Raw genomic sequence first — 23039 nt, forward strand, 5'->3', positions numbered from 1 at the left:
TTTTTTTTTTTTTTGAGGTTAATGTTGACAGTAAGACATCTTTGCATCAAGTGTTGGCTTTAGGGCTAAAGGTTCAACACCTGAGAAATACACCGTCATCATTGCAAAATCATTCTGTTTCTGACTTGAGGAAAATGAGCACTTACAGTCTCTGCTGACAAGAGTTCAGAGGTCAATGGTGTTAAGGCCAATGGGTAGAGGGCTGCGAGGAGGGGGATATTCTCTGCCTGTGCGGGTCTCCAAGCCCACGATTTGCAGGGGGTATAAGAGTTGATCGCGGCGCCCCGGGTCCTGAGGTTCCCAGGAGTCCTGCTGGGTACCCCTGGGCAGTGAGGATGGTGGAGGGAAGGGAAGGCTGGAGCCCTTGGGACGGAAGGAACCACACCCAGCGGCCAAGCTTCAAGCTCACACTTCGACTCTCCACAGCAGCTCAGAGTCAGCCCCAGCCCCGTCCACTGCTGCCAGCGCTGATGTAACTGTCCACCGGGGCTGTGCAAACCACAGGCACTGCCTAGTCTTATAAATAAAGTTTTATCAGCACACACCACTCCATGTCTTTATGTATTGTCTGGGGCTGCCTTCCCACAGCTCTGCTGCAACAGAGACACTATGGCAGGTAAAGCCGAAAATATTAACCACCTGGCCCTTTATGCAAAAGCTTGCCAACACCCAGATAGAGCGATGGTTCCGGTCACATTAAATCAAAGTGCCTGCTGCCCTCTGCAACCCTCGATCCTGCCTTCCTTCCCTTTCCTGAGGATGACGGGTACCGAGAACATGGTACAGACGCCGTCCTCCCCACGTCCCTACCCCGGCCCGCGGCAGGGCTCGGCCATCCCCAGAAATACACGTTCATGGATTTCACTGAACAGTCCGTTTCAGTCGGAACCTCCAGCAGTGAGAGTTGTAAATAAGTATTGATAAATTGGGGCCAAGGATGGATCCACTATTCACTCATAATCTCAGGTTTGGGGAAATTTCCCCCAAACATTCAAGAAGGCCTGTTTCCGAGGAAAGCGTGTGGCATCTTCCCTTGTGACTTTCCTGAAGAAGGCTGGAAAGCACACCCGGAGTGCCAGGTCCCCTTTCTGTAGTTATAAGGCTCCCCCAGGCAACCAGGCCCAGAACCGGGCTTTCTTCCAGGTCTGCAGCTAAACCACGACTGTTTGCTCCCTTCCCCCGCCCTCCTCCAGGGTTTTGTACAATGAGCTGGTCCCTCACATCAGGAAGGAGAGGAGCCTGTCTGAGACACACATGATATCAGGGCTCGGGTATCTGTATCATTAGAAGGTATTTATCATTTCTTGTTTATCTGTAGGCGGTAAAAATAGCTGCCTACTTTTCCATCACACAAGCCTCCAAACACCGGCAGCAGAGCCAGTGTCTGAAACCCGCCCCCGCAACGCCTTCCCATCAGCAGAGACAGCGAACTTGCAGGAACGCCTGTCCTCATACCATCAGCTTTCCCAGGCTCTGTCCCGGCGGGGGAGGGCAGCGGGGCCTCGGGGCCAGGGGTGGAGGCCCTGTGCGGCTCCCTCTGAGATGCACGGCTCTCTCTCCAGCACCTTTTCAGAGCGCCCCCCTCCCCGGCTCTGGGCCCGGCACCGCGCCAGACGTGTGGGAACAGAGATGGACCAGCCCCTGCCTGATGCCCTCCGCGGAGCCCCTGTCTGGGGCGGATCTGTGCCCAACAAAACTGGCTTCACCTTCCAAACACTAACTGCAGAGAGGGGTCCCTTGGGCTCATACCTCGTTGGCCCTTTCTCGGCACCGGTCCTGGGCTCTGCCTCCCTGCCCGCTCCCAGGGACCCCATGAAAGGGAGGAGTGGAGCCCGGCCCTAACCTCTCCTAAGGGAACCAGCCCCTGCCCGTGGTCGGAGTAGGGCTGACCCACCCTCCCAAGCCCCAGTGGGTCATGTGAGCAGACCTGGCCAACGAGAGTGCAGGGGCTGGGGGCCCGGATGGTCATGTGACCCAAGTGGGCCAATCACAGCCCTCTCTGGATTTTGAATGAAACTGACTTTTCATTGCTGAAAGAGACTCGCTTTCCTTCTTGAGATCTCAGGACCCCAACCCACGTGGGCCTGAAGCTACCTGGAGCCAGCCATGCCTCTATGGACGGGCCTGCCTAGAAATGAGCTGACACAGAGGAGAGCAGAGGCAGGGGACATAGAGACCAGGTCAAAGAAGCATCCTCTGGGTCCCTGGATCCAGCCGTGCCTGAACCCGACTGACTCCTGCCCTTCTTAGTCACATGAGCCCTCAGTTCCCTGACCTTCTGCCTAAGCTGATATAGCCAATACAGTCTTGACTGATATAGGCATGTGCTACTGGCTTCCCATTCCACAGAAGTGGAAACTGAGGTTGAGAGATCACTTGACTTGTCCAAGGTCACACAGTTCCAGGTGGAACCGATATGGCCACTCAGCCTATGCTCCTGACCACTGCACTGTCAGCCTACACCCCAGGGCTTGCTGAACCCCCACTGTAGGAGTCCCTGCGTCTTCCTCCTTTGCCCTAACAGTGAAGCACCAGGAATCAGCGTCACAAGTTCTCTGATACAATACTGCATGTGTCAGTGATGGTGAGGAGGTGCGGGTGTCACGGCCGTCAGCCAGCCAGCAAACAAGCACCCCCTTTCCCGCTCCGTGCTGTGTGGCCCCCAGAGACTCACTTGGTGCTGGCCGGCTGGATGCTGCTCAGGTCACGGTGCACCGAGCGGTAGAGAAGGCCCACGATGGTGGTCCAGGCTGGGGAAAGAGCAGATGGCCAGACACCTGTCAGCATCCCAGGTGACAAGCAGGACAGACACAGAGCTCCCCACCAAACCCACTCGTCCAGCAACACACAGCACAGACCTCACACCCAGAAACCCGGCAGCTCCTCGGGGGGCGAGGGGAGGGACACTCAGGGGCAGAACTGGCCACAAGGACAGAATGTGAGTAGAGACCCCCCTCCACTCTTCAACTGTGAATCCAACCGTGGCAATCGCTCCCTACGCTGCCCGGGGCAGTCAGCTCTGGACACATGGACGCTGCAGCTCCCGGGGAGCCAGACACCACGAGCTTCCGAAGGCAGAGCCCCCATCGAGCTGTGGACGGCAGCGCCAGGCGACAGCGCTGCAGTCGTGAGCGCATCTCAGTGGCTGTCTGCATCTGGAGTATTTACAGCAACGCCAGCGCTCGAGAGAGGCAGGATTTACAGTCACCCAGACGTCCGTCACGCCTTCGGCTGGGTCCCACCTCTCTGTGATATTCCATCTTGGAAACAAGAATCATCTATTCTGTTACCTCCATGCACAAGCTTAACAGGAGGCCGGGAGGAGCAGCTGCAAGCTGACCTCCGAGCTCTTCGGGATGTTGGCTGAGTGCGTTAAGATTTCAGGGACGTAGTTAATAATTCACGTAACACTTACCGTGTGCCAGGTACTGGTATAAGCTTTGCTCTTTTAATTCTCACCACAATATACTGCGGGAGGTACTAAGACTGTCCCCTATCACAGATGAGGAAACTGAGGCCGGGCAGGTTCAATAACTTGCCCAGTAAGTGTGTGGCTGACCCAGGATTCAAGCCCAGGAGTTCCATCCACAGAGTCGGTGCTTGTGACGAATAAGCTCTACCGGCAAGTGTGAGAAGCTTCCGGACGTACAGACCGTGAGGCTGCGGTCCTGCCGACTCTGAGACACTGAGGATTTCTAACAGATCGCGCAGCCGTGTGAGATGAAAAGATCCCACGTGCAGTCGGTTGGCCTTGGCATGTCCCTGGACCCCCCAATTTCTGTAGTTCACCCTGAGTGCAGGGGGACAGTCCCCTGACAGCAGGATACCCCGACATCCCTGAGCACCTTTCACACAGGCAAACTAGAGGGTACAGGGAGCAGAGGTTGGCTCCCAAGGGCTGGGGAGTGAGGACCCCGTGCTGGGGACGGGACACCATGGCCCTGCACCCCGCAGCCCGGCCCCCAGTCCTGAAGGCAGAACCCGGAAAGCGCATGGCCTCCGGCCAGACTGTCAGGAACTGAGAATCCACGACTCCCCAGACCGCCCGAGGCCCCTGGGACGGAGGGACACGCCTACAGAGGCACAGTCACTTTTCAAGGGGCAGACGGGACAGTCATGGCAGCAAAAATGGACAGAGCCACCCGGGCCCCCGACGGTGCTCCAGGGCCAGAGAGAGTAATCGGGGTCCCCTCGGGGCTGGTTCCTCACGGGCCTTGACTTGGACCCACCCAGGAGGAGGACACCGGGCCCCCCAGCAGGGAGGGGAGGTGGCCACATCAGTTCACATTCCGCTAAGAATCGCCCAGCGAGCCCGCCTGGAATGCAGATTCCCAGCCCCTCCTCCCCCCTCCCAGTGCATCAGGCTGCAGCAGACTCGGAGTCGAGTCGGCGCTGTGACGACATCTCAAGAGCGCCTGATGACACACTGTGTTCCCACAGGCACACAGAGGAGGCCTGGGGGCAGCCCCTCTGCCAGCTGACAGCCACAGGGCTGAGTCCCTCCCTGAGGGTGCTGGGGTGCAGGTCTCCCCAGCTGTGCTCACCTTGGCTGTGGAAAGCCTCGTGGGGGATCTCGATGTAGTTCTGCCCCTGGGCCGGGAAGCGGTAGTGGGAGGAATTCATGGTCTTGGGGAGCAGTTTGGCCATGGAAAAGTCTAGAACAAGCCAGAGAGAGGAAGCTGCAGTCAGTCAACTCCAGGGCAGGAAACTGGGTTGTAAAACCCCACCTTCTGTTGTTTTGTTTTGTTTTTTAACAGAACGAGCTCTCTTGGGGAGCGTAATTACCTTTAGGAAACGGGAACCTAAAAAATAAGAGTGTCCAGGGCAGTAATTGCGGCCATGTGGCCGACCCATCCATCTACCACTGCTGGTGGGGGGTTCTCCCAGCCTGCGGTGACCCCTGTGCCCTCAGCGCAGCCCCTCAGCTCACGACGCCTCGGGTACTGACTGCGTCCCGTCCTGCAGGGAGACGCCTGTGCTGAGGGGCCCCTCCTCCACGCCAGGGACCCCGCGAGACGCAGGAAAATGACACACTCATCTAAGCGAGGCAAACTCATCATCCCATGGACGGACCTGTCTTGGCCGACAAACTCCCATTAAAATGAACCCAAGTGGGTGAATTAAGCTTACTTTCCAGAGAGTGGCTCTGGCGGTAAAGTATTAGGGTACCACGCTCCCTAGACACAGACCCTGAAAACAGAAGGGCTGCGACGTCGGCCCGTAGGGGACCCCGTGCCTGTTGTCTTGGAAAAGCCTCCAGCTGACCCCGGGAAACCTGCTACCCCACGGACACTCCAGGGGCTGCCGCTGCTCGCCTCCTGTTCTGAACTGAGACAGTCGTCACCCGAGACGCATCTGGCCCCCAAGTCAGCATGCAAGGCTCCTGTGGTCCTGTGTGCACATCCCAGCTGAGCACGGCTGCCCCGACCTAACTCTGTCTTCCCCCAACATATCATTGTGCATCAGGCAGGTAGTTTAGGACAGCGGAGAGGTGCATCTCCAGTGACGGTGTGTGAGGTTTGTGCGTCCCTGGGCGCATGCAAGAAAACGCAGGACTGGAGCGGAATTCAACAGGCGGGTGGCATCCCCTGCACCCCGCTCCCCTCCCGCCGCACAGCCGGTCCCCGCCCGCACCCACGCTGCCGAGCTACCTGCCACGGATGAGGAACCCGTGATGGCAACCTGGGGCTCGCTGGCCTGCAGGTTGAAGGATATGTGGCCCATGACGGTGTCCACGGTGTCGATCAAGCCCAGCACCACGGCACCGTCCTGCAAACGGCATGACACGAAGGAAGGAGACGTCAATACGGGGCTCGCTCAGCACGTGCACCCGACGGAGGCAGCAAACGCACCAACGCACAAGATCAAGTTCATGCTCACTGTCAACGTTCCTGCAAAGGAGGACGCCCAGCATCTGCTGAGCAACGTGGCGGGCCAGGCCCTGCCCTCACGACGACCAGACAGAGAGGAGAGACAGTCACGCCGCTACCCCGCTTCACAGGCGCGGAGGGGACCACTGAGGTCACCCAGCCCAGCCGAGCTCGCAGAATGTGGACACCGGCTGAGGTTGACCCCGGTCACCCAGACCGTCAGCTCCAAGGCTTCCACGCTCAAACACAGACTGACCAGACCTGGTCCCCGCTCCACTCTGAACTCACTGGGGACCTTGACAGGTCTCTGACCGGCCCCCCCAACTCCATCCCCTTCTGTTTCACGAGGAGGGGGGTCACTGCTCCCAAGTACCCTCCAGGATGAAGACACCAGCACTTGTGTCCTAGTCTCTGTGAAGGGGAGGAGGCTTCGGACGTGCCGGCACCTCAAGCCTGGACGTGCCTGGGGTGTCCCTTCCCCTCCAAGGGCCTCTCTCTCCACTCTGAGTCCCCAGGGCCGAGATGACCCCAGTGGATCCCCAAGAAGGCAGGGGTCCCTCGTGGTGGCCCCGTATCTCTGCAGCCAGCTCGGATCAGACTGACTCTCCCTCATCCTCAGACACACGTCTAGCAGGGCAGGGGCGTCTCAGTTCCCTGGGAACGCGGTGTGTGACTCTCTGCCATCACACCCCTTCTCTCCTTCCCGCCTTTCTGAAAAAGCATCCGTCTGTTGCTAAGCGTCCCAGGCGTTCTCTCAGAAACACATGCTCCACGAGAGTCTAACGAGCTGGAAATAGAACACTGAGGCCAATTTTAGACATTTTCTTTCAGGCCTGTGGCCTGATTTCGATCGGCCAAGCGCAGTTAAGCACATGAAGATCTGTGTTTCTGGCATGCAGAGCCGTTGGGTAGTGGCTGATTCATACCTTCCCTTTAATGCACTATAGAGCCGGCCTGAGTCTGAATAGTTTCATGATTATTCATAGCTTGTGGCAGCGTATTAAGAAAAGGCTCATTTAAGATGATGCAGAAAATACGTCTGCTCAGGCCCTCCACTGGCCATCCTCTGGGTGTCTCCCAGGCAGCAGCCCTGCACACATCGTCCCCCCGGAAATCATGAACTCTGGAGTGCTGTGCCTTTTAAAACAGAATGTGTTTCTAGGTAAGATTATGTCAGTCTTAAGTTCATGACCGTCTTTCTCTCCCTTTGCCAATGGGAAGCCCGATCTCGTTCCATCTGAAACTGTTCAAATAAAAAGTTCATCAGATGTAAACCCTGGAGCCACCTCATTCATAACGAGAGAAGGTGAGGTCGGTCTGCTTCAAACTGGCAAACATCTTTTAAACTTTACAGGAGTTCAGGAGAGGGAGCGCTTTAAGTAACAGTGTGGTCCCAGCCCTTCCAGGCAAGGCAGCTGGGAGTCTTCCTCTCCCTTCTCCACCCCTGCCGGGCAACCTGGAGGTCACATTTTTCAGACAGCAGCATCAGAAAATGGACAGAGCCAGGATCCCCGGGTCACTGGGTGGAGAAGAGCTGACCCACGTCAGACCTGACACGAGTGAGAAGTAAATGTCCACTGTGCTGAGCCGCTGAGATGTAGGGCCTATTTGTTACTGCAGCATAGCCTAGCCTAGCCTGACTGATAGAGCATCGCAGGAGATACTTAGTATCACTGGGAAATGTCCTTGCCATAATTAAAGAAGAACAGGTAAATTCAGATATACAGCACATGTGTAGACTATATATGCATATAAGAGAACTGAAAACTAGATCTGAAGGGATATATACAGGAGTGTTGATAATCATTCTCTCTCAGCCTGAGGATTTCAGGTGATTTTTATTTTATATATATTTTTATGATCTGCATTTTCTAACTTTTCCACAACAGATTCACATGTTTTATTTCTTAAATAAGTAAAATCAAGAAAGTTACTTTCGAAAAGAAAAGAAAAGGTATTCCACTCTCCTAGTTCTTTAGTGTACATAGGAAAGGAGAGGCTGCTTTGATATTTACTCTTATAATCATGAAGTGTATATTGTCACATGTTCTACTTTTTTCATTTAATCTAGTGATCTTTAAACATCAAACGTGTTTTATTATCATTCAAGAACAGTGTGATGGTAAAAAGAGGTTTTTAAAATGATAAACAAGCATACATTCCTCATGCAGAAATCCAACTGTTTTCCTGTTCAGTGTTGACAACAGGACCGTGGTACTGATGCTCATAGAACTGATCCATAGAGAAGACAGAGCATTGCAAACCAGTCGTATATCCAGTCAAAATTAGCTCTGATATCCCAGAGATGCGTCATTTCTCTTACAGATGTGAATAGGGCCATACTTATGCCACTTCCAGAAAGACAAAAAGGTGCCCCTTTTGAAGATCTCAATGTTCTTTTCTCTTACCTCTGACACAGCAGTCCAACTGGGCAAAAAGAGAACCTCTCCCACGGTCTTTAAGAAGGTCTAAAGGAAGACAAGATGACACTGCTTAGCATGTATCCTTAAGCCTCAAAATTATAAGACCTTTGATTTTCCCATCTCTGTCAAGCACGGGCTGGGTTTGTATTTACACAGTAGTAAACCAAAATACCTCCCGTTAGTGGATCTGGTTATGTTGTACAAAGCCCTTTTATAGATGTTATAGATGTTATCTTATTTGCTCCTGGTGACAGTCCTTTAGTCAGTGACGAACATTTAGACGTTAGATGTGTGTTCACAGCTTAGTTACGGCAGCAGCCCTAAGTACAGTACCTGGAAGATATAACCGGCCCTCGGTAAAAGCCTGTTGAACAAACGAATGAATGAATGAACAAATCATGGCCTGCTCCGTGTGTTTTTCTTGGCATGAGAAGCCAAGCTGACATAAAAACCCACTTGTTTAATTGGAAATGACCCCTCCATAAGCAGAAGTTACTCGGGGTCCCTTGGACAAATCACCTTAAAACCATGTTTGGTTTGGCTATTGTTCTAAAAAAATGAAAGTAGCTTGTAACATCTTCAAATCGGGAGATTTAAATGAAACTATGTGAATTTCCTCCTTCTTGTGAAAAAAGCAGAAGCTTGGACAATTCTTATCCCATAGTCCCACATGGCCACCATTGACCAAAACTGAACAGCAGCTGACCCCTTAGGTAGTTGTGCATTCTCCAGCTCACCCCAGTCCTCACCACTCCCTATTGCCTTCCACCTAATCTGTTTCACTCATTTACATTACTCATGTAGGTTTTTAACAGTGCGTCTCCTATTACAGACACCAGAAGCGAACTTAGAGCCTGATCTAAACCTCCTATATTTCCACAAAACTGCCTTCTCCAAAATGCCACATCCGTCCTCACACTTTTAGACGCTAAATATTTAGAGAACACATCATCAAAGCTCCTCACTCTTTCATTTATCTTTATTTGATAAATACTTATAAGACCCTAAAGTGCAATGCCTTAAAATTTAAAGACGAAATTTAAAAACTAAACATGAAAAAAGCAATCATGATCCCTGCCCTCGCTGGCCTTGAGGCCTAGGGGGCAGAGTTTATAATCTAGAGCAGGGGTCAGCACTTTTCTTTAAGAGGATCACCTAGTAAAATTTTTAGGCTTTACACGCCATACAGTTCTGTCACAAACACTCAGTTCTGCCACTGTAGTGCAAAATTAGTGACAGACAATCCATAACTAAATGAGCACGTTACAATAAAACTTTATTTACAAAAACAGGCAGTGGGCTAGATTTGGCCCAAGGGCTATAGTTTGCTGAGTCCTGATCTACAGCAGTTCAGCTGAATAGAAATATAATGCAATCCACAGTCTTATTTTAAATTTTCTGATAGCCATATTTTAAAAAGTGAAAACAGGTGAAATTACTTTTTAATAATACATTTGACTTAGCCCAATATATCTAAAATATCACTTCAACATGCAATCAATATAAAAATCATCAATTTGATAATTTACATTCTTCTGTTATACTAAATTTTAGAGATCCAGTGTGAATTTCAGAGATCCAGTGTGTATTTTAGACCCTGATTTGAACTGATCACAGTTCAACTGCTCGAGAGCCATGTGTGGCTAATGGTCTCCTTATTACCCAGCACAAGAACTGACTTCTTGTCGCTTTCCTGTTCTGCTAGTGGAGAGAAGCCAGGGCATTATGGAAAACTGGACACGGATGCCAAAGATTTTTATTTCTCATCCAATCAGAGATGGGTGGAGTCTGGGGTAAATCTCCAGGATTCCTCTCCAGGACACCCAGAGTCAGGTATCTCAACACGGGCCCCCATCAGAGGTCTCAAGCTGATGGCCCACAGGCTGAATCTGCCTCATGAATGTCTTTTATTTGGTTTGTACACAACTGCTTTTAAATTTCAGTTAGCTGTCCACTTTTTTTTTAATTGGATGATTTTCCACTTCAAAATCAGGTACGGAGTTTTGCTTGCAAAATCAGAAAGGGTTACCCTCAAGGTTAAAGTCAGGGGACTCGAGCAGCTCGATGCCACTCCCTGTGGGTGGGCACCTTCCAGTTTGCCACGGTCTCTACTCCTCCCTATTGTCTATCTGACCCAATCATCCATTTACTTCATTTGTCTGGCCCCTGCATGCATTTGAGTTTGGGACCGCTGACAGTGCCCAGTATATCTGAGGGGAAAAGGGGAGTCGAAAGGAAAGAGGAAACCACCAAGCTTCAAAAGAAACTGTTTCCTATGCAGACCTGCCTTGAATTCTATGTTCCCACGTAGACGCCTCTTCAAGACTATGGAGGGGCCGGACGCCCCCGTTCACCCCTCCGGGCAGTCGGCTCCCTCTGGGCATCCTCACACCCAGCCCCAGAGCTCACGTGCAGAGCCCGGAAGTGCTTCCTGTGGGGAGCCCGGAAGTGCTCAGAGTGCTGCCTTGGCCCCGCCCATGCTGCCATATGATTGGCTGAGCTACCAAGCCAGGCCTGCTGCCCTTGGCTAGTGATTGGTCTAGGTACAGTCATGTGATGGATCTTTGCAGGGGGAACCATGGGAAAGAATTTCGTCCCCTATAAAGAAGGAGGAGCCCCCCCCCGACCTTGCTTTCCCTCCTGGTGGTTGTTAGTGAGGTGCGGTGTTTGGAACCGTTCCAGCCCCTTGGAAATAGAGCAGAACGCCAAGAGAATTGTCCTTCTGCTACCCAAATCCCTGCTGTGAATGAAGACTGAAGTAGTCAAACCTGGAGTGAAGCAATTAGATGCCCCTATTGTTTTTAAAATAGTAATATGACTGTTTATTTGCAGCCAGAACCATTCTAGGAGAGGGACTTGGGTCATCAAATTATCCCCATAACACAGACTGGGAAACTGAGGCTTGAAGAAGTTAAAAAGTTGCCCAAGGACATAGAGCTGGGGGTCAAGCCCAGGCTTGCCTGACTCCAGTGTCACTGAGCTCCTGCAGCTCGGGACAGCCCCTCACAGCACTTTTCAGACTCCATGGTGCATCTTCACCCTCTCAGCCCTGAGCCTCTCGGAAGCAGGAAGTGGTTCTTGGTCGTCCCAGATCCTCAGAACCTAGCATGTTCTATGAATGAATGAACGAAATCTGAGACGTCTAACTCTTGCTTCTGTCGCCTGGGCAGGAAGGCTATGGCGTTCAGGACCCACCCTGCGTTTCAGGATGTCTTTGTTTACAGAACACATGCTTTCAGGTACTTCTCTGGATCTGTCTTCAGCAAGGAAACCAGTAAGAATTAAGAACTCTTAAAAAGCACTCGCCAAGTGCCAGACACATACTATGCACATAGGAACCCTTTTAGTCCCCAGTGAGGTGAGTACTATTATCTCCCCATATCTCAGACGAGCAAAGTGAGGCAGAGAGATGTTACATAACGCGACCAAGAGTGCACCGTAAGTAACCGGCAGAGACGTTCAACCCAGCAGTCAGACCGTATACATCCTGCTCTTAACACTTATGCTGCACTTTTGAAGTGAAACGGTCTCAAGCATCCCTTCTGTCTGCACAGCAACCAGGAGCCCTGTGCTGAGATCGAAGTTATCAAGCCCCCAAGAGCCCAGCATCCTCCTCTACCTTGACCTAGAAAGATTTTGAGAATGAAAGGAGAAAACACCTTGGTTCCAATGCCATACGTGGTGCATTCCCTAAGTGCTTTACGGAACTTTGGGAATTCCCACTGAGATACAAGTCACGGTGTTGGGGTCACACTATGGCCCCACGGCTAAACCTGCCGAAGACCCAACTCCACCTTCTACCTGTTGCCAAGGGGGGTGGCAGAGTTTAGAACGGGAGTTGCAAACCCAAATGCCTACAGGGGCCAGGTGGATGGAGAGAGGGGCCAGGCTGGCTGGGCACTGGGAAAACGAGATGAGGAGTCAAGTCTCATCTGCAAGAGATTCCACTGAGCTGTGCAGAGCTGGCTGGAGTAGCCACGCCGTCGGGTTGAAATCCAGACTTTACATAAAGTTTCTGATTTTTTCAGCACTGCGTAGGTCAAACAAGGCACAGCTGTGGGCCGTGGTCTGGCCCACAAAATCAAATAGCTTTACCTTGGTGAGATTTAATGCTGTTTCCTCTGAGAGGGATTTATTGGGTAAGCTGAGGGACATATTTTGAAGGTAATTCAGAACAATTCCAGGACTCTGGAAGTTTCTTCTCTCCTCTGTCAAGTTGGTTATGATGGGATGGTAGACATCAATGGGCACCTAAAAGGAATCAGCGACGTGAGTTCCTTTAAGAGCTAAAGCCAAGATTTGACAGGAGTTCAGCGTGTCCTCCGGGCCTCCTGCTTCTCACACCACAGTAATCACGGTAATAGCACCTACTATCTACCAGGCAGGCACTCCTGTGACTACTTCACGAATAGCATTAACATCTCATCCTTTCAGCAGCCTCATGAAATACGCACGCATTTGATAGATGATACTAAGCGTGGAGAGGCTTACGCAGAAATAAGTACGAGAACTGGGATTTGAACCCAAGCACGTGGTCCTAGAGTCTGTTCACTCGCTATTACATTAAAGTTCCCACGGAAGGGAAGTCGATTGATCACGAATTAATTCCAGAGGGGAACACTTTCTAAACGTATTGATCCTGTCCTCAAACATCAGAAGAAAATGGCACAGAGAAGCCAGGTGTCAAGGCCGGCTCCTCTCTGTTCCCAGCTCATGGTGCCAAGTGCACCAGAAAACAGTCGGGGGTGGTGGTGGGGGTCCCTGGGAAGTCTTGGTGACTCCGTGTAGGCACCGGAGGCTACAGGCCACACAGGAAGCAGGTCTTCCATTTAGTCACTCCGAGCGTTGAGATTGAGTGCCAGTGTTGGCTTCCCCTACATTTATTATTTCCTCCCAGACATTCGTTATACTGCCAGTAAGACAGGACCAGACTGTGAAATGGGATTCCCACTCTCCTGGCATATAGTCCAAGCAGCGAAAAGACATCACCAAGATGGGGAGGTGGGGACAACATTAAATGCATCTGCTCACCATGGTGTTTGCTGTGGCTGTCGTGAGGATGCTGGGTGGCGTTGAGGACAACAAAACATGCTTTCCTGGAAAAAAATCAATCATGCTTCATTAAGGGCTAAGCCATGGTCACCTCCTTCACCCTCAGGAAGGCCTGTCCTTATTCAAAACTCTCCCAGCTTCAGAGACAAACTAAGAAGAGTCTGAGAATGTTTTGAGTAGCAGTGTCGCCGGAAAGATAAAGGCCTAATAAATCGGCCAAATGGGTAGATTGTATGGATTTTCCCAGGTCAAATTATTTTTCCATTTTATAGTCTAGACTGCTCGGGAATAGTCTTTAGGCAAGTTGTCATATAAAAAGATGACTTTACACATGCTTTTACTGATTTCAAATACATAAAGAAGCAAAAGAAATGGATTTCCATTGCATCTGGACTACTTAGAGATAAAACACAGAGGGCTGTGAATCACTGGGCTGGGACAAACAGGGGGCCTCACCACCTCCCCTCCCAGTGAGGTGACACTGGCGTGGACCCCATCCAGTGGTGGGGAGACCGTCTTCCTGAGCCCCTCCCATCCCAAGGATTCTATTCAAGACCCCTTTTGGTCCATTATGAATGATTATAATAATGAAGACATCCAACTCCTTCTAATTTTAGTATTCCCCAATGAAAACACAGACTTAACCAGATACTCTACTTCATTTCTGGAAATCCCTCAAGTTGCTTTGGGTGGCCTGAGGGAATAACCTCACCACCCATCCCCGGTTCCAGGAGTAAATGACCCCGTGGGTGGAGGTGGGTAGCCGGTGAGAGGGTAAGGTGTGACCCTGCTCTGGGGATCAGAGCCCCGAACACTCTGTTCTCCAAGTCGGAGTGACATCCATTCCTTGGATGTCAAGGAGTCCCCTCAAATTCACATTTAACTCATGTGAGTCCGTAAGAGAAAGCGAAGGACAACAAAACTCAGCCCAGCGGCCCTGTCCATCCTCATAACTGATGACCATGTGAGACCAGGATGAGAAACGAGAGTCGGCCGCGTCCTAAGTCAGTCTCGGTTCCCAGCTGGCTCTTGTTACAAGAGCATCTGACTGTGTCAAAGAAACACACTTTCAAACCGTGGGACTCTGAACATAGCCTTCTGCTTCCTTGGCTTCTCTACAGAAGGAACGGCCAACCATCGCGGGGCTGGGGGGACACCTGAGCAGGGGCAGAGCTGATCGACACTCTACCTTTGTGTGAATTAGAAAAGAAGAGGCCACCTCGGCTGGACCGACCCATCAGAAAATGGCACTGCTCTAGCTAACAGGTTAGAAGAGGGGCCCCCTCCAGACAGGTCACCCAGGGAAACGCCCCCTTTGGGTACCTGCAGCCCTAGCTCACAGCTTCCTGTGCAGACAGATCTTTATGCGAAGGAAGGCAGAGTCCAAAACAGAGATTCCTAGTGACGTCATATGAGACACGAAAGGTCACATATGGTTCCATTTATATGGGATGTCCAGAATAGGTAAATCCATAGAGACAGAAAGTAGATCAGTGGCTGCCGGGAGCTGCGGAAGGAGGACAGGGGGACTGACTGCGCACTGGTGCTGGGTCCCTTTGGGGGTGATGGTTGCACAACATGTGGACATAGTAAGTACCACTGAACTGTACACTGTAAAATGGTGACATTCACGTTTTATGAATTTTACCTCCGTTTTTTAAATTAGTGACTTTCCAAGTCCCACAGTTCATCGTGGTTGACTGAGGACCTGAACCCAGGTCCAGCTGTCCCCCGGGTTCCTGATCTGAACCACCGCTCTGTGCTAAGCAGGAAGGGGGCGTCCTGGGGGCGCTCCGAGGGCCCGTGGTGGGTGAGTCTGGCACGCGGGAGGCACGTGGTAGACATCTGTGGATCAAAGGCCCTAATGGACCTGGAACATCTGTCACGAACACCTGGAAAACTCCCTGGTGACGGCAGGAGAATATGCATCCCAGCGTGTTTCTGGGAAATTGTGGATTCCTCCATCTCAGAGAGCAGGGGCTCTAGAAGACCCACCGTATTTGCGAGGCCGATCAGGACACATCTCAGCCTGCAGCGCTGATGGCCGCGTCAGGAGAGGGAGGAGAAGAAAAATGCTGGGAAGGGGAGGTGGCCACGAAGCCCGCCCCCTCCCCAGGAGCTGACGTCACAGCCGGCCCGCAGCCCCTCCCCTCTCACTGACCAATGGCAGCTGTGAAGTACATGGCGATCTCGTCCGGCGTCAGGGCCCGTTCCCAGATGATGAACTCGTCAAAAGCGCCGTTCTCGTAGCGCTTGGGCTGGCGCTCGTCCGACCCGATCACGAGGTTGACATTGGGCTCCCCGTAGGCATGAGACACTTTTCCACTTGGGTCTGAGGTGGTCAGCGTCCCGTTGACGTAGACTTTGAGGCCCTCCTTGGACTTCCATGTAAATAGGACATGAGTCCAGTAGGGGCCTGGGAGAGAGCAGAGACACCCTTCTCACGATGTGGGTCGAGCTCTCCATGCAGTGGTCATTCTAGTTTTAAGCACATTTCTCTTTCTTATGATGATGGGTCAGTGCTACCGTTGGCTGAGTCCTCATATAGGTCATAATCCACATCTCACTTCCCTCAGTCCTTAGGAGCACAGCAAACCCCAGACGCCGTTCAAAGAGACCCTTTGCCATTTTAAATTAAATGAAGTAATAACCAATGGTCATAACTTGTTCAAAAATACTTTGTTAATCCAGCCTAGGCCAGCACAGGGCAGGTCAATGAGACCTATCTGAGGACCTGATTCAGCCCAAAGGCCACTGAAACCCACCTCTGCCCTGACCTCAAGCAGGTGATAGCAACCAATATGGCAGCACCGAGGGAGAACAGACCACTCCTGGCTCCGTCGGGATCCTCTATCAGGAGCCTTGGTGATGACCCGTCTCTCTGTCATGAGAACCACGTTCACCAACAGGAAGAAAGTTCACTGGACTTTGATGGCAGCTTGCCCCACGAAGGGCCACACCTCGTGTGCAGGTGTGTGCTCAGACGCCCTCAGGGACTTGCTGCTGGAAGACGCCCCTTATAGGAAGCCTATGACCCGAGCCGGGCCGTCATCTTAAATCACCCAGCAGCTACCCCGGGGTTCTCGCTCGGGACTGTGCGACTTTCTAACCGCGAGTCTCCAGAGAGCGCTTGGATCCGAGACAGGGCCAAAGTATCACTGCCCTGGAGCGTGAAAATCCCCTCAATGAACAAATAAAGAGCACACTGCCAGGCAGAAATGTTTACACTTCTCCCCACTCCTCTGGGTGGGGAAACAGTCAGGATTCAGCAGATCTGACCTTAAAACATGTTCAAGATAAACGACTGGGTGCCTGATACTGTGTCAGCCCCAAGGGGCACGGAGGTCAGACTCTTACGGAAGAGACCGATAGCAGGTGGAAGGTGATAAGAGCCATGAACAGGGGCAGGACAGGCAGGTCTGAACAGGTAGAGGACGCAGAGACAAGCTCTGGCCTCGGGGATCAGAGAGGGCAAACACGCAAGATTCTCTCAAACTCCGTGTGCACCGAATTTGCCCCTTTTCCGGGGGTGGAGGTACGAGCTTGGTCCCAGCTCACAGCAGCGGTAGAATCGAGCAAACGTGTCCGGTGCTCACGGGGCCCCTCTCCTGTGGGCTCCTCGTGTGTTAGCTCATTCCGCTCTCACAGTCACCCTATGACCCGATACTGTCGTTGTGCTCACGTTACAGACGAGCGCACTGTGGCACAGAGCAGGCGAGTAAGGCGCCCGGGTGCGCACAGCTGGCAGAGGGGTGTGGGGCGGGATTGACCCAGGCTGCGTGGCTCCAGGGTCCAGGGTTTTTTAACAACTGAGACACGCAGCCTCCTTTAAATGGTCCGAAAATGAATTCTCCTTGCCTGTGTCAGAGATGTCATTTCCTCCTGAAGGAGATCGTTCTAGACTCTCACTTTGCCCTCCACCTCCGCGATTCCCTTCTCAGTCTCCAGTCTGGACTGGGCAGCCCGTCCACACTACCTCGAGACATTCTGAGTCACCCATCACCTCTCCCCATCTCAGTTCCCACTCCAGACCTCCGGCCTCCCCCAGCTTCCTGGCCCACACCTCTGACCTCATGCCCGGCCAGCGGCGGATCACACTGAGCCCCGGGGGAAACAGAAATCGTCAGAGAGGACCGGACCACGTGGCCTCCCAACACCCACCTACGCACTCAGCCACATCTGCACACGCCCAGTCCCCACACTGGTCCAGACCATCCCTCCTGAATCCCAGGCCCTCGCTGGCCCGGTGCCCACACGCCTCCCCTCCGCCAGCTTTCTTTCCCCTAATCGTCAGCCCCTCTTTTCCAAAACCTTTTTCACGGCGAAGTCTAAACATCTGCAAGTCTACAGCACTAAAAAGAAGGAGGGGTAGAAGGAGGAAGGGGAAGGACAGGAAAAGAAGGAGAAACAATAACCACTCCGCATGCAATATTCCATTTAATTTCCCCCGAGCTGTGAGGTAAGTATCATTAATGCCTTCACTAGGGAAGCTGAGGCTCGGGGCACTAAGTAACATGGTGCGGCGACCCAGTCATCCCGTGGTCAGGGGGAGCACAGGCGTCCGCCCGAAGGACCCCGCCCCTCATCCGCCGTGCAGACATCTCCGCAGAGGATGTCATCTCACCCTTTCCAGCAAGTCCTCCCAAGCAGCCCCTGAGAGGACGGGGCTCAACCGCCCGCAGGCCAGGGGACCGACAGCGGAGCGTCTGGCCTCCATACGCCTCCCTGAGCATCCCTCCGGGCCAGCGGCGCCCTTACCTGGGGGGCTGAAGGTGGCCTCCCACGTCATGGAGTTCTCACGCGTGTACAGCTCCACGAAGCCCTTGCCACCGCTGGAGCAGACTTTGAACCCGTTGGAAATGACCTGTCCCCCGAACGCGAAAGGGGTTGTTCTGGAATGTTCTGCCTGCGTCTTCCAGAAAAAAGAGAACGTGACCCCTGAGGACAGAAAAGGCATGGGGTTACTTTTAATGAAAAACGGACGGGACTTAACCTCACTGAAGCAGGTCGTTCTCGCTGCTCTTTGTTTTTCATTTAAACGGCAGTTTTCTTTTTTCTCATTCCAGAGACAGTGTATGCTCGATTCAGAAAATACAAACCATAAAAACAGGTAGCTCACTAAGTACCAGACACTTTACTAAGGGTTTTAAATGAATCCTCTCCTCATAAATACTACAAAACCTGATTATCATTCATTGGCTTACCCCGTTAGGCAGATGAAGAAACTTGAGTCCGGTTTGCCCAAGGTCCCTGAACTAGAGACTGACTCAGATTAGACCCAAACTCAGTCTGACCTACAGACGTCGGCAGTTAAGGTAGCTCCTTCCAAAGCCTCTCCATAAACGTATTTTACAGAGAAAGGAACCAACTCATACATACCGGTTTATAAGCCACATGTTTTGAAAACTTACTACATCATAGACCCCCTCCAATGTCCATAAATACACCTCTATGTCATCATTGTTTGTATCTGCACCTCATGACATTCTAAACAGGAACTCTAGGGAATTCCCTGGCGGTCCAGTGGTTAGGACTCTGTGCGCTCACCACCGAGGGCACGGGTTCAATCCCTGGTCGGGGAACTAAGATCCCGAAAGCCACATGGCATGGCCAAAAAATAAAATAAACAGGAACTGTAATTTTTTTTTTTAAAGAAAAAAAAAACCAGCAAACCCCTTCCCCCATGGCTGTGTCTTAAAGTTTCCTTCGACTTTTAATTTCCCAAACAGAACCGGAAGCTAAACCTTTCTGCACGTCTCAGATTAGATGCCTTTAGGATAAATTCCCAGTAGGGCATTTCTAGTCAGAGAGGAAGCCACTTTGAAAGGCTTTGAAACCTACAACTGTTCATTCCCATCAAAGTGGGGCACACGAAGGCCCTGGCAGCCGAGGCGGCCAGTCCGCAGACTCCTGAGCTGGTCCCCAGGCTCCGCGTGGACTAAATGGTATGAACAAGCTGGCCCGTTGGTGGGTGTGTCTCCATCACTGGAAGCAGGGGGAGTGTAAGGAACAAGGCCAGCCCTCGATGGTGAAGACCCTGACCCACGATCACTGTGCAACCCAGGGGCAGGCTCCCGGGCGAGGGGCGACAGTGGCCACTCCTGGCCGGAGGCTCCTGGAATTGCCCTTTGGATCCCTGATTACCTCCACTCTGCTTCTCTGAATCCAGTAACATTTACCCTTTCTTTGCCCATAAGTAAACAGTGTGTGTGTGTGTGAGAATGCGTGCAGCCTGCCTGGACTCGGTGGTGAAAGCCGGAAATAACTCAGGCGGCCTCATCCCTCCCAAGCTGGCCCAGGCTCTGTGGTGGGAAGGCTTCATTGATGCTGAGAGAGGAGGTGCCCAGACTTGATCCAAACAGGCCCAGGATGGGGCTGGTAGAGGAGCGGGGGCGGCCATTTGCCCTGGGCCTTATTTATATAAATGGCACCAATTTTAGACTTTGTATCTTATCTTCAGGTGAGATCACGGGCACAGTCCAAGAGAGTCTGAATTACTAGAAGACATTTGTCGTCAAGTACCAACTTGTGTCGCATCACCACCCATCCTGGCTGTAATGCTTTACGGATCAACACATTTGTCACGAGTTGTTCAAACGTCTTGTGACAATAACATTGCATTATACCTTTGTGGGTCGAAAGCCTTAATACGATGAATATAAACATGTAAAACATGGCACGATGATATAATCATCATGGGAATATTTAATTATTAATTAATATACAATTATATATTAGAATTATATATGTAATTCATAATAATATATAATTCCCTGGTTTGGAATTTCTCTAATTTTTTTTTTAATGTAAAGAGGAACCTCAAAATAACAGAGGAGGCTCAGATAGACTCCAGGGTAGAGCTCAGAGACATAAGGAGCATGTTCTCAGGGCTATTGAGGAAAAAGGAAAGTCCCCAAAAGTGCCCTGGGACACAGGTCACGCCAACGAAAGGATGGGACTTTAGCAGTTTGCTCGGAGGGCGGCTGGGCTGCCCCAGACACTGTCCCACTCAGCAGGTGGAGGGGACTCCCAGGCCCGGGGCATCCCAGTACTTCTGTCTGCCTTGCACTGCAGTGGCGCAGAGTCCAAAAACAAAGCCCCAAGCCTTCCTGCCATGCCTCTCCACTCAGAAACAACCAATTTCACATGGACACAAACATGGCACATTGCGAAACTTTTGTTATGAAACGAAGTCCCAGCGGGATTCACAAAAGTCCATTTTTTCCAAACACTTAGCTGCATTTAAAAATTCCTTTCACTCCTGTCTTGGCCAAATATCTTTCTGTCCAGGAAGAAAAATAAAAATAAAACATTCAATTTGGCATTAGGTAAGGGAAGATTGAAGCAAACAATGGTTACTATAAGCCAAGCTTTTCATTTTTGTTCATTCAGCCTACAAAATAATCATTTCTATCTGAGGAACAGCTTGTGTTTAAATATCAATTTATGTCTTCACAGAGTCTTAAAAGATTCACAACGAGCCCTCGAATATTAGCATTTTCAGGAACTTTGTTTCTTGCACTTGGCATTGTCAGTACAAAGGAGAAAAAATCTGAAAAAAAAGAAGCGCAATATTGACAAATTGATTCAATACTTTTCTTCTTCTTATGAGCATTGAATCCTCATCCGTCCGAAAAAATAACGTGAGGAAAGTTCTTTCTCAATAAGACCAAAAAAAAAAAAAAGAAAAGAAAAGAAATCCAGCTATCCCAAGAAAAGGTGGATACATTTGAGTGCATGAATATTACAAAATTTTGCAAGGCAAAAAATTTCCCATGACAAAGTCAAAAGTCAAATGACAACCCAGGAAAACATTTTTTGTAAAACACTGAACAAACAAGAAATGAATTTCCTTACTATATATAGAACACCTTATAAAGAAAAGTAGGATCACTACTGCTTAAAGAGAACTTACTTTGAGCAAGACAGAATATCTTAAGAATTTTCATGTATTAATTCTTTTATTCCTCCTGACTAGGGTTAGGGTTAGGGTTACAGTTAGGGTTATGAGCTAGGTGTTAGTACGGTCCCCATTTTACAAGCGAGAGGACTGAAGCCAACAGAGGTAAAGTTACTTGTCTAAGGCCACACAGCCAGCGACAGAGTCAGTATTTCAACCAGGCGGTCTGGCTCTGGAGTCTGCACCTGTCATCTCTCTGTCTTCCCTTAGAGACAGTGTTGTTTGAGAGAGGACTCACTCACTGAATTAGACAAAAAAGATTCGAAGGCATTCCATGGAGGAGAAAAATGCACACTACAGACCTGGGCTAGGCGAGGAAGTCTTCTTGTGCGTTATCCTCCCGGTGTCTGCTGTGGACGGGGCAGAGGCGGCAGGCAGGGGTGGGTAGGGAATCTCTCCAGGTAGAGGAGCAGCTCTTCCCAGACCCCTGGACTCAGCACCGTGCCCTGCATGTTGGTAACTCAAAGTGGACCAAAGCAGCAGGCAGCAGGGAGGGCAAGGTGACCCACAGGTGATGTAGCAGCCCGGCATCCATCCTCCCTCGCCCAGCACAGCACCTCCACGTTCTTGGGGGGGGACCATCCTCCCCACTCCTACTTCCTCTAGATTGGGTGGGGCTGACCACACAGCCCCAGGTTCCCATGGGCTGGACCAGTTGGAATCACAGGCACTGGCTCAGAGATGGACAGGCTTCAGCCAATAAAAGGGAGTCCTGGAGACTCTGGGTGGACATTGCTATCACACCTGGAAAGCCTTCTTGGAACAGAGCCAGAGCGATGGAGGAACACAAACTTTTGGTGATGTTATCTAAGCACCTGGACCCAGCTTGTGGCACGCTCCATCTCCCAAAGAAGCCACACCGTCTCCCATCCCATCTGCTTTCATGCCATGTGACCTTCCCGCTCTCCACCAAGACTCAGGCCAATTTCTCCACCTGCCCTCTGGCTGATTTGACCAAGCGGAGTCAACAGAAGTGGCCATGGCCAAGTTCCAGGTGCAGCTGTTAACGGCCTGGGAGCTTCAGCTTTCTGCCTCTTGGAGCTCAAAGCCAACATGGAACAAGTCCAGACTCTGCTGGTGGAGAAAGAAACCATGTAGAGGAGCTGGAGGTGCCAGAGATGTGAGTGAAGAAAGTGGTCTTGGATATCCACCTCAGGGGCACCTTCAGAGGACCCAGTCCTGGCCGCCACAGCTGCAGCTGCGTGAGAGCCCTGGCAACCCCCAGGACCATGAGAGGTGATGCTAAATTGTGTTGCACTTGCTAAGTTTGGGAGTGCTTGTTACGCAGCAGTCGATAACCAGAACACAGTCTTTACCTGGATCCACTCAATAAATCCCCGAAGCCTAGCTGAGTTGCATTTCTGCTGCTTACAACATTTCAGCTGAAGTTTGACAATCCACAGAGGAGTCCCCTTCCTGACCCCAAAGTCCCACCAAAGGCCACCACAAGGATGTGCACATGGCTCCCTCCTTCCTTCCTGACCACTACTGTGGGTGGCTGATTCGGGGGAGGATGCTGGAGAAGCGGCTGCAGGGTGAGAGGGGGAGCAAGGAGACTCTCCATCCTTTCCCGTTTCCAAGAGGACTTGGCTCAAGACAGAGGTGGCCCTAGGCCTGTGAGAGACACACGTCCACCTACAGTGCAATGGCATGAGAGGACATGAGCTTATCCACACATGTCGACTGTGACAACCAGCTGAAAGCAAGTTTCCATGAGAACCACCCAGAGCCAGC

The 23039-nt window shown here is 51.4% G+C and overlaps 1 protein-coding gene across 2 annotated transcripts in view; it reads right to left on the reverse strand.

Moving 5' to 3' along the window:
• Positions 1-23039, reverse strand: part of ADGRD1 (adhesion G protein-coupled receptor D1) — a 141183-nt gene that overhangs the window by 95479 nt on the left and 22665 nt on the right. For both annotated transcript variants that reach the window (XM_024758649.1, XM_024758648.1), the window contains 8 exons: positions 18104-18283; positions 15507-15761; positions 13325-13389; positions 12389-12544; positions 8279-8338; positions 5652-5769; positions 4545-4655; positions 2675-2750 (listed from right to left, as the gene is read on the reverse strand). In XM_024758649.1, coding sequence (XP_024614417.1) covers positions 2675-2750; positions 4545-4655; positions 5652-5769; positions 8279-8338; positions 12389-12544; positions 13325-13389; positions 15507-15761; positions 18104-18283 — 1021 coding nt within the window. The remainder of the gene's footprint in view (positions 1-2674; positions 2751-4544; positions 4656-5651; positions 5770-8278; positions 8339-12388; positions 12545-13324; positions 13390-15506; positions 15762-18103; positions 18284-23039) is intronic.

Source organism: Neophocaena asiaeorientalis, unplaced genomic scaffold (genome assembly GCF_003031525.2).
Source record: "Neophocaena asiaeorientalis asiaeorientalis breed wild unplaced genomic scaffold, Neophocaena_asiaeorientalis_V1.1 scaffold77, whole genome shotgun sequence".
NCBI classification, from domain to species: Eukaryota; Metazoa; Chordata; class Mammalia; order Artiodactyla; family Phocoenidae; genus Neophocaena; species Neophocaena asiaeorientalis.